General features: G+C 38.9%; 1 protein-coding gene across 4 annotated transcripts in view; it reads right to left on the bottom strand.

Moving 5' to 3' along the window:
- The window catches only part of NEO1 (neogenin 1), a 218,571-nt gene that overhangs the window by 144,793 nt on the left and 60,429 nt on the right, over positions 1 to 13,349 (bottom strand). For all 4 annotated transcript variants that reach the window (XM_043471016.1, XM_043471017.1, XM_043471014.1 and 1 more), the window contains exons 2-3: positions 8,271 to 8,588; positions 927 to 1,202 (exon numbers count right to left, since the gene is read on the bottom strand). In XM_043471016.1, the coding sequence (XP_043326951.1) occupies positions 927 to 1,202; positions 8,271 to 8,588 (594 nt within the window). The remainder of the gene's footprint in view (positions 1 to 926; positions 1,203 to 8,270; positions 8,589 to 13,349) is intronic.

Below are 13,349 nucleotides of genomic sequence, written 5' to 3'. Positions count from 1 at the left end.
TGAACATGCTTTGAAAGCCAACCAATGAGTTTACCCAATGCCTCTAAAAGTTATTAGCCATTTGGTGGTGGAACCCCTTGCTTCTAAGGCTGACATTGTTCTCACCTCTGTAACCAACGATAAAATATGCTTCTGTTACTGACATCAACCCATCCCAGTCTCTGAACCAACACACTAACAACAGTGTCTTTCAAAAAATTTTATAGGAGACTTGGTTTAGTCACTAAGTCATGTCTGACTCTTGCGGCCCTATGGACTGTAGCCTGCCAGGCTCCTCTGCCCATGGGATCCTCCAGGCAAGAATACTGGAGTTGGTTGCCATTTCCTTCTCCACAGGATCTTCCCAACCCAGTCTCCTAACCAAGAACAATGTCTTTCAAAAAATTTCATTAGTTTGCATTATTCAAGATGACTATGCTTTACAAACATAGCTCTCCCTTAGGTAAACAAAACAATCTATATTTTTTGTTTCAGATATTTCATGGTGGTTCATCTTTTGACACCAAGAATCTTGTTTACCTCAAGCTGGTTTGAAGGATTTGTGACTGATAACACAGATTCAGAAAAAATTTCGCCTCTGTCTGCCATGAAATAAGACCTCTTCTATATAAAAGCAAGGCAAAAAGTAGGTTGGAAGACATTGCTATAGAGCAATAGTTCTTTCTTCTTCTACCCTGAACTAGGACTTTGCTGGTGGCTCAGACGGTGAAGCATCTGCTTACAATGCAGGAGACCTGAGTTCGATCTCTGGGTAGGGAAGATCAACTGGAGAAGGAAATGGTAACCCACTCCAGTACTCTTGCCTGAAAAATCCCATGGACGGAGGACCCTGGCAGGCTACAGTCCATGGGGTCACAGAGACTTGGACGTGACTGAGTGACTGCACTTTCACTTTAGTTAAACCACATGAGATAATGAATTAATACCTGGAAGAACTTTTAATTCAGCTTCCTCACTATACTTTGGTGGCCCACCACTTTCAACCATGCAGCGATAGAGTCCCCCATCTCCTTCAGTTGCGTTGCTGATAACTAGCATTCCACTTGGAAGTTTGATAACTCTATCATCCAGAAGAAGAGGCTGTTTGTTCTGTTCCCACCTCATAAACGGGACCAAATCTGCATTAACTTCACAATTCAGTACTGCACTGTTCCCAACATAAACTGAAGAAGGCTCTGGTTGGCTGGCAAATCTTGGAAGACCTGGACAATAAAGAAAAAGAAAAAAAAAATATAAAATGTACTTAAATATTACTTTAAAATAGTCATGGAACCAGAAGCAAGTCAGCTTGTTTGGCCACAAGTATAGTGGAACCAGGTTTAAAAAGAAGGTCCATGGGTCAGGAAATTGGCTACATACCAGGATACAGATCAAGTAAATAATGTACTAGGAGTAACTGGAGTCAGATTCTTCTTGGTGGAAGAAGCGAGGTAAAAATATATATACATTTCACCTACAGTTATTTCAAGTATGTACACACACACACACAAATATCCTAGCTCTGTCCAGAAAGAGCCCAGAATCAATCTTACTTCAGTAACAATGAATACATATGGCGACCGGATCATGATTTCTAAAATACTATTCTCCACCTCAAGGAACTAAGGCTACTTGGATAAATGGCTGATTCTAGGACTAGAGTAGGGAAATAACAGTCTGGAACATCTTGCGACAGAAAGCGAGGAAGTACCCAAAGACTAAAATGGACATAGCCAAAGAACACAGAAGTCAGATCAAAAGGAGTTCCCTCTGGCTAACTCTGGGATAATGATAATTAATGCAGCAAAGAATGAAGAGTGAATGCTAAGACTAGTAAGTGAAAGTTGGATGAGGAATAGGGATGTTTACAGAGTATCAAATTATATCTTCTCCAAATACTTATTACTAATTAAAGTACAAAATATTTATTAACTTTAGAGAGACATAGTACAGACAATCTTAACCAAGTAATAAAAGTTAACACTACCAGTAATGGAACAAAACACCACATGCTTTCTGATATGATGCACTAAGAATACAGCATCTCTTCTGTGACATTCCTCCCCAAAATGCAAAAGCTGAATCCCTTCATGGAGGAAAACTAGAAAATCCAAAATGAGACAAGGATGAACTGAATAATGGTTTGAGATTGTAAAAATCTAGAGAGAGAAAGACTAAGTACTAAATTTGTAATCCAGGACTGGAAAGGAAGAGGGATGATGGGGCAAAGTTTTCACTTTTATTTTTCCTGCTATTAAGAACATTATTGAGATAACCAGTGAAATCTGAATTGTACCTATCAATTAAATGATAGTATTTTTTATTAAGGTTAATTTCCTGATCTTGATGGATGTTTACTGAGGAAAAGGTTCTTGTTTTTAGGAAATATAAACAGAAGTATTCAGGTTGGGGTAACATTTGCAAATCACCCTGAAAGACTCAGAAAAAAATTTTATGTGGGTATGCGTATATTAGATGATAAGGCAAATGTGGTAAAATGTTATCAGATAATAAGAGTGAATATATGAGATTTCTTGGTTTCATTCTTGCAACAAGTCCACAAATTAGTAATCATTTCAAAATAAAATATTAACCAAAAAAATAGTCATAAATACTCTGTAGATGCCACAGAATGTAATGGTTAGGAGGAGATATAGAGAACAAATTAGTGGTTATGGGAGGCAGGTATGGGGTGTGATACAAGGGAGGGGGAGGTACAAACTACTGAGTGTAAGACAGGATCAAGGATGTACTGCACAACACAGGGAATATAGACAGTAATTTTTATAATAACTGTAAATGGAAGTGAAACTGCAAGTCACTCAGTTGTGTCTGACTCTTTGCAACTCCATGGACTATACAGTCCATAGAATTCTCCAGGCCAGAGTACTGGAGTGGGTAGCCTTTCCCTTCACCAGGGGATCTTCCAAACTCAGGGATTGAACCCAGGTCTCCAGCATTGCAGGCGGATTCTTTAACAGCTAAGCCACAAGGGGAGCCCAAGAATACTGGAGTGGGTAGCCTATCCCTTCTCCAGTAGATCTTCCCGACGCAGGAATCGAAGCGGGGTCTCCTGCATTACAGGTGGGTTCTTTACCAACTGAGCTATCAGGGAAAGTAACCTTTCAAAGTTACATAAAAATGAGGCCAGAGCCTCTCTTGGCTTGGTCCACCTCTTCCTTAGGTGTTCTTTCCATTCTTTCTTCAATAAACTTGTTTTTGCCAAGGGGAAAAAAATGTATAAAAATTTTTTTAAAAGTGAGTTTAACATGCTCAGACTGCAACAAAATGTTTCTTTAAAGGCTAACAAATTAAATTATGAGAAACATAATTCCAGGTGTTCTAGTTCTGTGATGGTCAATTACTCCATATGGATATAATACTCTTCAGTTCAGTTCAATCGCTCAGTCATGTCCGACTCTTGGCGACCCCATGAACCACAGCACACCAGGCCTCCCTGTCCATCACCAACTCCTGGAGTTTACCCAAACCCATGTCCATTGAGTCAGTGATGCCATCCAACCATATCATCCTCTGTCATCCCCTTCTCCTCCTGCCCTCAATCTTTCCCAACATCAGGGTCTTTTCAAATGAGTCAGCTCTTCACATCAGGTGTCCAAAATATTGGAGTTTCAGCTTCATCATCAGTCCTTCCAATGAACACCCAGGACTGATCTCCTTTAGGATGGACTGGCTGGATCTCCTTGCAGTCCAAGAGACTTTCAAGAGTCTTCTCCAACACCACAGTTCAAAAGCATCAATTCTTCAGCGCTCAGCTTTCTTTATAGTCCAACTCTAACATCCATACATGACTACTGGAAAAACCAAAGCCTTGACTAGATGGACCTTTGTTGACAAAGTAATGTCTCTGTTTTTTAATATGCTGTCTAGGTTAGTCATAACTTTCCTTCCAAGGAGTAAGCGTCTTTTAATTTCATGGCTGCAATCACCATCTGCAGTGATTTTGGAGCCCAGAAAAACAAAGTCAGTCACTGTTTCCACTGTTTCCCCATCTATTTGCTATGAAGTGATGGGACCGGATGCCATCTTAGTTTTCTGAATGTTGAGCTTTAAGCCAACTTTTTCACTCGCCTCTTTCACTTCCATCAAGAGGCTCTTTAGTTATGCTTCACTTTCTGCCATAAGGGTGGTGTCATCTGTATATCTGAAGTTATTGATATTTCTCCCAGCAAACTTGATTCCAGTTTGTGCTTCCTCCAGCCCAGCGTTTCTCATGATAAACTCTGCATGCAAGTTAAATAAGCGGGGTGACAATATACAGCCTTGACGTACTCCTTTTCCTATTTGGAACCAGTCTGTTGTTCCATGTCCAGTTCTAACTGTTGCTTCCTGACCTGCATACAGGTTTCTCAAGAGGCAGGTCAGGTGGTCTGGTATTTCCATCTCTTGAAGAATTTTCCACAGTTTATTGTGATACACAGAGTCAAAGGCTTTGGCATAGTCAATAAAGCAGAAATAGATGCTTTTCTGGAACTTTCTTGCCTTTTCGATGATCCAGCAGATGTTGGCAATTTGATCTCTGGTTCCTCTGCCTTTTCTAAAATCATCTTGAACGTCTGAAGTTCATAGTTCACGTATTGCTGAAGCCTGGCTTGGAGAATTTTAAGCATTACTTTACTCTTAAAAGTTGTCTAACTCTGCTACAATTTTTTATATTTTTATTTCAAGAGGACTTTTGAAGGAAAAAATAAACATATAATTAACCAAATATCTACTTTTCAGAAATTAGAAAATTTGAAGAATTAACAAAGATACAGAAACTAATAAAACTGGAAAAAAGGAATCAAATAAAACCAAGAACCAGTTCTGTTTTTAAAAAGTCAAAATTTTCTCCCTCCTGTGCTCTCATGAAAATGAGTAATTTTTAAAAATATAAACCCACAACAACATATGTGGAGTTGGCAGACAAGAGATTTCAAAAAGTTTCTGGATAGGGAAAGCAGATGGAGAAACTCGTAACCGACACATCGAGGCAGAAAATGCTGCAGCTTCCTGTGCTCACAAGTGGGAGACCAGTTTGTCCTACTGTCTCTGGAGAACTGCAGAAGGAGAGTGGGAGTGAGACATGAGGCTGACACGATGGGATTAACAGTGTCTGTATTTAGACTACCCAGTCATCCCACCTTCGGGCACAAAATACCCACAGCTAGGGTACTGCCCAGACAGTTAAAGAAAAATTTCTGGTGTGGAGACACGAGACAGCCCAGAGAAAATGACCTCTTACATTTAATTCTATGAGCTATCAACTTAGTAGGTTTTCAAAAATTCCTCGTCTGTATTTGATTTGGCCAGAGTCAGTTTCTATTGCTTGCAAACAAAGAACTCTAATCAATAATCTTTCGAAATGGCAATGCAGCAGCATCTTTTTTTTTTGGCAGCATTTTAAAAAAGTTTAATTGAGCTACAATTTATATACCTTTGGTACCATTTAAAGTACACAATTCAATTGTTTTTAGTATATGCCCAGTTTTGCAACTATCACTATAATGTAATTTTAAAACACTTTCATCATCCCCAAAGAAACTCTGTATTCACTTGCAGTCATTCCCACTTCTTACATTCACCCCTTTCCCACCCACTCCACGCCCTTATTCCTCCCATCTCCAGTCCTAGAAAACCACCAGTCTACCTTTTGTTTGGTTCTATATATTTGCCTATTCTGGACATTTCATATATATGAAGTCATATGATATGCGGTCTTCTGTGAGTGACTTATTTCACTTATCACACTGCTTTTAAGGCTTATTCATGTTACTATATACAGTGGCTGACTTTATTTTTCGGGGCTCCAAAATCACTGCAGATGATGACAGCAGCCATGAAATTAAAAGACGCTTGCTCCTTGGAAGGAAAGTTAGGACCAATCTGGACAGCATATTAAAAAGCAGAGACATTACTTTGTCAACAAAGGTCCATCTAGTCAAGGCTTTGGTTTTTCCAGTAGTCATGTATGGATGTGAGAGTTGGACTATAAAGAAAGCTGAGCGCCGAAGAATTGATGCTTTTGAACTGTAATGTTGGAGAAGACTCTTGAAAGTCTCTTGGACTGCAAGGAGATCCAAACAGTCCATCCTAAAGGAGATCAGTCCTGGGTGTTCAATGGAAGGACTGATGTTGAAGCTGAAACTCCAATATTTTGGCCACCTGATGCGAAGAGCTGATGACTCATTTGAAAAGACCCTGATGTTGGGAAAGATTGAGGGCAGGAGGAGAAGGGGATGACAGAGGATGATATGGTTGGATGGCATCACTGACTCAATGGACATGAGTTTGAGTAAACTCTGGGAGCTGGTGATGGACAGGGAGGCCTGGCGTGCTGCAGTCCATGGGGTCACAAGAAGTTGGACATGACTGAGTGACTGAACTGAATATATATATATATATATCTGCACTTAATTCTTCATTATTGCTGAATAATATTCCATGTATGAATATACTACATTGTTGTTATCCATCCATCACTTGATAGACATGTAAGCTGTTTCCACTTTCTGGGCGGAGTGCCAAGAAATGAAGTTGGAGAAGTAGAGGCCAGCTCATGAAAGGACTCAAGAAGCCTAGTTCAGCCATTAACTTGATGCAGTTTACATCAGATTCACTGAAGGGTGAGAAAGAGTCCTCTGACCACAGAGTGGAGATGGGGTGAGAGAAGGGAAAAATGCTGGACAGTTACTAGGCTGTGCTGAGGGATGACCAGGAGTGGCCTCAGGAGGGGGCATGTGAATCAAGTACAGAGAAATTAGGAAGCAGAATTCAGTGGATTTGGTGACTGGATGTGGGGGACAGCTGAGAGGAATGAGTCAAGATTAAAAGCCCAGTTCAAGAACCTGAGTTACAGAGGCAGTCAGTCATAATGCTAACTTATTTATCAACAGTTGGAGACAGCCTGGCTAAAAAAAGAATTTTAAAAGAAAGAAGAAAAAAATGAAAAGGCAAATTGTCAAGAGGCCTGATTCTTCCCCCCCTGCCCAATCCTCAATCTGTGATTATGAAATAATTACAGTGGCTATACATCACACTCAAATTCAACTTTGAGTATTTGGCTCCAAAGAAGAAAAGAGCCATCATACACTGAGTGAATGAACAAATATTAATACAATCTGGAGTGAGCAGGGGATGGGGGACCATGACTCTGGAATGGGAATAAGATAGGAAACTACTGGCTCAGACATACTCTTTTTTCACATGTTCACATTTCAGCAAGGTGAGAATATAAGTCAAAGATAAAACAATTTTTCTACAATGTGACCCTTTACAAGAACTTACTTCATCTGATTCTCAAGTGTAGAAACACTGATCTGAATGTTTGTCCACTACACCTCTTTAGGAAACATAGCTTACTCTTCTAGATCTTTAATTGCTATTACACTTTCCAACATTCTTCAAATAGGAGTGCTCTAAAAGGGAGTGACTTTTTTCTCTTTACAACTTTTCTACTCTTCATTCACACACACACACACACACACACACACATGCATACATGCATGCGTGTGTGCATGCTTAGTCGTGTCTAATTCTCTGCGACCCCATGGACTACAGGACTGTAGACCGCCCGGTTCTTCTGCCCGTGGAACTTTACAGGCAGGAATACTGGAGTAGGTTGCCATTTCCTACTCCCGGTGATTTTCCTGACCCAGGGATCTAACCTACATCTCCTGCATTAGCAGGAGGACTCTTTACCACTGATCCACCTGGGAATCCTATATATATATATATATATATATACACACACACACACACACACACACACACACACACACGTGTTTATATATATACATGTTTATATATGTGTGTGTATACACACACACACGTATATACACACATACATACATCCTACAGATTTTTAAAAATCCAATTAAATGTCATTTCCCTGATTAAGGCATAAAGAACCAAGTCTCTGGCTATACTACAAGCTTTACAGAATCACACTAAATGGTTATGCTGGGTAGGATAAAAGTTCGTAATCAAAGTAACTCAACTTTCCTACACAACTTTTGTCATTTCCAGGTTAAAAAGATTAGAAGACCTGGTTCAGTACTTCTGATAACACCCTGAAGCCATCAGAAAGGGAAAAGTGTTCCAGCTTTCTCCCTACAGAACGAGCAAATCCAAGCATAATCCTACACACAGTATATGCTCAACTGATACTTGTTAAATGAGTGTACTTGCTGTAACCAATTTAGTGAAAACTCTAGGATAACACCACTTTTATCAAGATTTACTCTTTACAAAAACTTCAAAATACAAATAAATTATTCAGCGAAACTTACCTGCTACTGTGAGCTTGGCCGTTCTGCTGACAATAGTTCCAAGACTCTCAACAGTGGCTACACACTGGTAATAACCCTCATCAGGTTTATTGTGTTTGGAATGCACCACACTGCTGATAAACAAAGACCCATCTGCGAGAAGCTGGCGTCGATCATCTGACACTAAGTTTAGAAGAGTTCCATCTTTTTTCCATTCAATTTTTGGAGAAGGCTCAGAATACGCTGAACAGTTTAATGTAACAGAAGAGCCTCTAACGGAGAGTGTATCCACTGGTTCCACCAAAAAATAAAATGGAGTGAACGTCCGAGTGCTGGGCCCTATAAAAATAATAAAGAGAGAGAACAAAGTTAGGCAACACTTTTCTCTATTATTTCTGTAAGAAAATATAACACATCCAAAAATCATTTTTAAGTGGCTTCTCCTTTAGGTATGATACAAAAATACGGTCATTTTACTGTGAATATCCAATACATTCATATTCACATCTAATAAATAAAACCTACTTTTTATTAGGAAATCAAAACTTGACCCATTTAGGAAAAAAGACCCTGCTACTGGAAATAATCCAGCCTTGCTAGATGATATGAATATCCAGTAGAAGTTTTATTTTAACCCTATAATGAGATTTAGAAATATTTAAAATTCTAGTATTCAAAAAGTGAAATTTTTCTACAGAATGTAAAAGAGGCAGAAAATGGAAATGATTCTTTGGTAACGAGGTATTTCTTCTATGTTTACTGGCTGTATTTCTTTCATAAATTCACTATACAGACACACTGTCCATTTTTCTAATGGATTATTCATCCTATTGACTAAAAGTAATCTTTGGGAATAGATAACGATGTTTTGTAAATGTTCTCTCTTCTACTATGATTTTTAGTTAATACATTTTAACTACCTATAAGTAAACCTGTTATATTTTAAAAGGTTTTCTTTGTCCTAAGATTATTTTTAAAAATTTAGCTCTGTTTTGTGCTCCTACTTTCATGGTTTCATTGTTTCTTTAGGCAGAAATACAGCTACTTTCATGTTTATATATATAGTGTGCCTAGAAGGGGACAATACGAAAAGTCTAGGGTATATTCATATACTGAGATTTAATGATTGTCAAAATGCATATATTTGCTAAATAAAAAAATTCAAGTTTTAATATGTGTACAGGATGATCCCACTTACATTAAAATATATGTACACATGAGTATATATGTGCATGTGCATATATTTAAATGTAAATATAGAGGGAGAAGTCTGGAAGAATAAACACTAAACAGTCAACAGAGTTTTCTCCCAGGTAGAGTAGCAGGATTGAGCTGCTGCTGATGGAGAGCATATAGGGAGAAGGGTTTTCACTTCATGGATTTCTGTATTATTTACTTTGAAAACTATGAACAATTGCTTAACACATCCTTGTCATCTTTTTAATAACAAATTTTCTGTTGTTGGTGGTGATTAATCCTTTGTTGAGGACAGAGGATTATTTTTCAAAAGATCCATCACCACTGTCTTTAACCATTTTTCCTTTGTCATGGTAGAAGTGTTATCAGACACTCACTTCTCAGCTGACTTTGTATAAAAACCGTCCTATACTTCTCACCAGGGTTCTGATTCCCTATCCACTCAAGTTTGTTTAATTTTAGTTTACTACAACCAGAGTCACCATACAAATTATTCTGAAATAGGTTTAATGATCCTATCTGATCTCGTCTATGCTCCCAAGTCTGCAAATTTCTCACTTCTTAATGGAATAGCTCTCACTTCTTGATAGACTATTCCTCACTTTTTGATAGAATATTTCACACTTCTTGATGGAATTCCATCTTATGAAAGGAAAATATCCACAAGAAACTCATTTCAGCTGAAATGCCCCCACCCCCAAATATCAACAAATCATAACACTCACTGCACACTTTAATTATGTGGCCAATAATTATTTTAAATTGTATTGTACCCAGAGTTAAAAAAAAAACAAAACACATAGGATATGAATACTGGCAGAAATAAAAAGATATCTAGCTGTCTTACTTCCTAAAGAGGTTCAAAGTTATTGATAGTAGCAGGAATATGGAACAGAAGGATAAGCAAACATTTTTATACACCTACAAATGTAAGTGCTCTGTACAGTGTTATTCATCCTAGGAAAATTATCTCTTCACTCTAAGCTAAAAGATTAATGTCGATGGACTTCATATTTCTTTTACTCTTTGACATTACTTTTGATCATCCTATTCCATCCAGTCAGTCCTTAATCCCATATTTCATCCTTCCTGAGCTCTCAGAGTTCACTATCACCGTAGAGTTCAGGCTCTCTTGTTTCTGGTTCTCAATTTATAGTTAAAACATTTAAAAGTAAGTTCAAGTAATTCAACATCCTAAGGGCTCAACCAAATACACTAATGTTATCTATTAAGAGCAGGGAACACTCAAGCATTAACAAATATTTTCTATCCCGTTTTGCTATACAACAATCAATGTCCCCTCTGCCCCGTACAGCTAACTCCTCCAAAATCTCAATCCATGAAGCATGCAGAACTCCTTTCCTGGGAATTTCAAGTTAGATAAGTGACTAGTTGTTAATATTACATGGATGATTTTAACTGATAAACACATTTTGAAAAACTTTTACGGTACAGATATATCATTTAAAAAAATGAATGTCCAGTTATAATCAAAGCTGAATCAGAAATTCTTTTTCAAGATCATAATGTCCTAATACAGAAATTCAATTTGATTGTTCTAATTTATAGCATCTACCTTTCCAATCATGCCTCAAAATGAAAAATTTGTGAATTTATTCAATAAAAATTTATTATAGTAAGAGCACTTTCCTTTTCTTTAGTCTTCAACCTTCTTCCTTTTCCCCTCCCCCAGCAAAAACAGCCAAGTGGGAAAAAACTTTGGTAAAATGCAGTCAGGCAGACATGGTTGCATATCCTAGTTCTGACGGGCTAGTTAATTTCTTTCTGTATTAAAAACTTTCTCCCTTATAAAATAATTGCTTCTCCCCTCAGTTCAGTTCAGTTGCTCAGTTGTGTCCGACTCTTTGCGACCCCATGAACTGCAGCACACCAGGCTTCCCTGGAGCCTGCTCAAACTCATGTCCATCGAGTTGGTGATGCCATCCAACCATCTCATCCTCTGTCGTCCCCTTCTCCTCCTGCCTTCAATCTTTCCCAGTGTCAGGGTCTTTTCCAATGAGTCAGTTCTTCGCACCAAGTAGCCAAAGTATTGGAGCTTCATCATCAGTCCTTCCAATGATTATTCAGGACTGATTTCCCTACAAAACAATTTTCTCCCCTATAAAATAATGGCTTCCTTTTAAGGAGATTTCTGTGAAGATGTGTAAAAGCACCCACCTCACTGCTTGGCAGGTAAGTGAAGTGAAGTGAAAGTCACTCAGTCATGTCCGACTCTTTGTGGCCCCATGGACTATACAGTCTATGGAATTCTCCAGACCACTATACTGGAGTGGGTAGTCTTTCCCTTCTCCAGGGACTCTTCCCAACTCAGGGATTGAACCCAGGTCTCCCACATTGCGGGCAGATTCTTTACTGGATTCTTTACCAGCTGAGCTACAAGGGAAGCCCTTGTAGCTGGAGTGGGTAGCCTATCCCTTTCTCCAGCAGATCTTCCTGACTCAGGAATCGAACCGGGGTCTCCTGCATTGCAGGCAGATTCTTTACCAACTGAGCTATGAGGGACGCTCTGCTTGGCAGTGACTTCCCTGGTGGCTCAGATGGTAAAGCGTCTGCCTACAATGCAGGAGACCTGGGTTCGATCCCAGGTTCGGGAAGATCTCCTGGACAAGGAAATGGCAACCCACTCCAGTACTCTTGCTTGGAAAATCCCATGGACAGAGGAGCCTGGTAAGCTGCAGTCCATGGGGTCGCAAAGAGTTGGACACAACTGAGTGACTTCACTTTCTGCTTGGCAGGTAGCAGGTCCTCAATTAATAGTAACTATTCACAGTCCAAAAGCCTACACTATTTTCCCCCAAACTGCTCACATCTAGCAACTCTGTGTTTACCAGTCACATTTTAGAAATTGTTATGCATAAAATATGGACTTTATTTTTTATTTTTAATCACATTTTGACAATTATGTATAAAAGAACATGAAGAGACCTTAAAACTTAAGTTTGGTCATCTTTCTTCTCTGCCTTATCTTTCAACAGCGCCCTATTATAGCTAATATAAAATCCAAATTCATTACCAAGGCATTCAAAAAGTCTACAGGATCTGCTTCCTGCCTCTCTGCAACCTAATCTTATATCACACTCTAACTCAGTACACTCTGGCCACATAATTTAGTTTCCTGGACAAGCCATCGTCTTTCCCATACTAAAGTCTCTGCACTTGCTCTCCCCTCTGCTGGAACACTTGCTCTACAACCACTCACATCACAGGTCTAGCTCCTTCTAATTCTTCATGTTTCCACCCAGCTGTCACTTCTACAGAGGCCTTCCCTGACAACTCTCTCTCTGTAAAAGTCTTTTATCCTGCCCTATGTGTGCTCTTCGCAGCAATTAACTTTGTTTTTAAGGCCTACCTTCCCAACTAGAAGGCTAGACTACAAGAGTATTAAAATGACCTCTGGTCTGTCACTGCTTCTTGCCCTTTGCACCTTGGCTTATTCTGTGTTTTTTTTTTTTTTTTTTTTCTGTAACGTAATTCCATTTATTGCCTCTTGTGATAGATTTTCAGTAAAGTAAGGATTAAATTATTAATGCAAATCAGGTGTTTTTTTTTTTAAAAAATTGAGCAATTCAGTTAGCCCATGTTGTTCTTACATTCTTTTCTTACAAATGCTTTATTTATTTATTTATTTATTTTTTTCAGGCTGCACTATTTTTTTTTTTTTTTTGGGTTTTGTCATACATTGATATGAATCAGCCATAGAGTTACACGTATTCCCCATCCCGATCCCCCCTCCCACCTCCCTCTCCACCCGATTCCTCTGGGTCTTCCCAGTGCACCAGGCCCGAGCACTTGTCTCATGCATCCCACCTGGGCTGATGATCTGTTTCACCATAGATAGTATACATGCTGTTCTTTTGAAATATCCCACCCTCACATTCTCCC

Source organism: Cervus canadensis, chromosome 6, assembly GCF_019320065.1.
Source record: "Cervus canadensis isolate Bull #8, Minnesota chromosome 6, ASM1932006v1, whole genome shotgun sequence".
NCBI lineage: Eukaryota > Metazoa > Chordata > Mammalia > Artiodactyla > Cervidae > Cervus > Cervus canadensis.
Note: the sequence above shows the minus strand (reverse complement) of the source record. Positions and strands in the feature narration are given on the sequence as shown.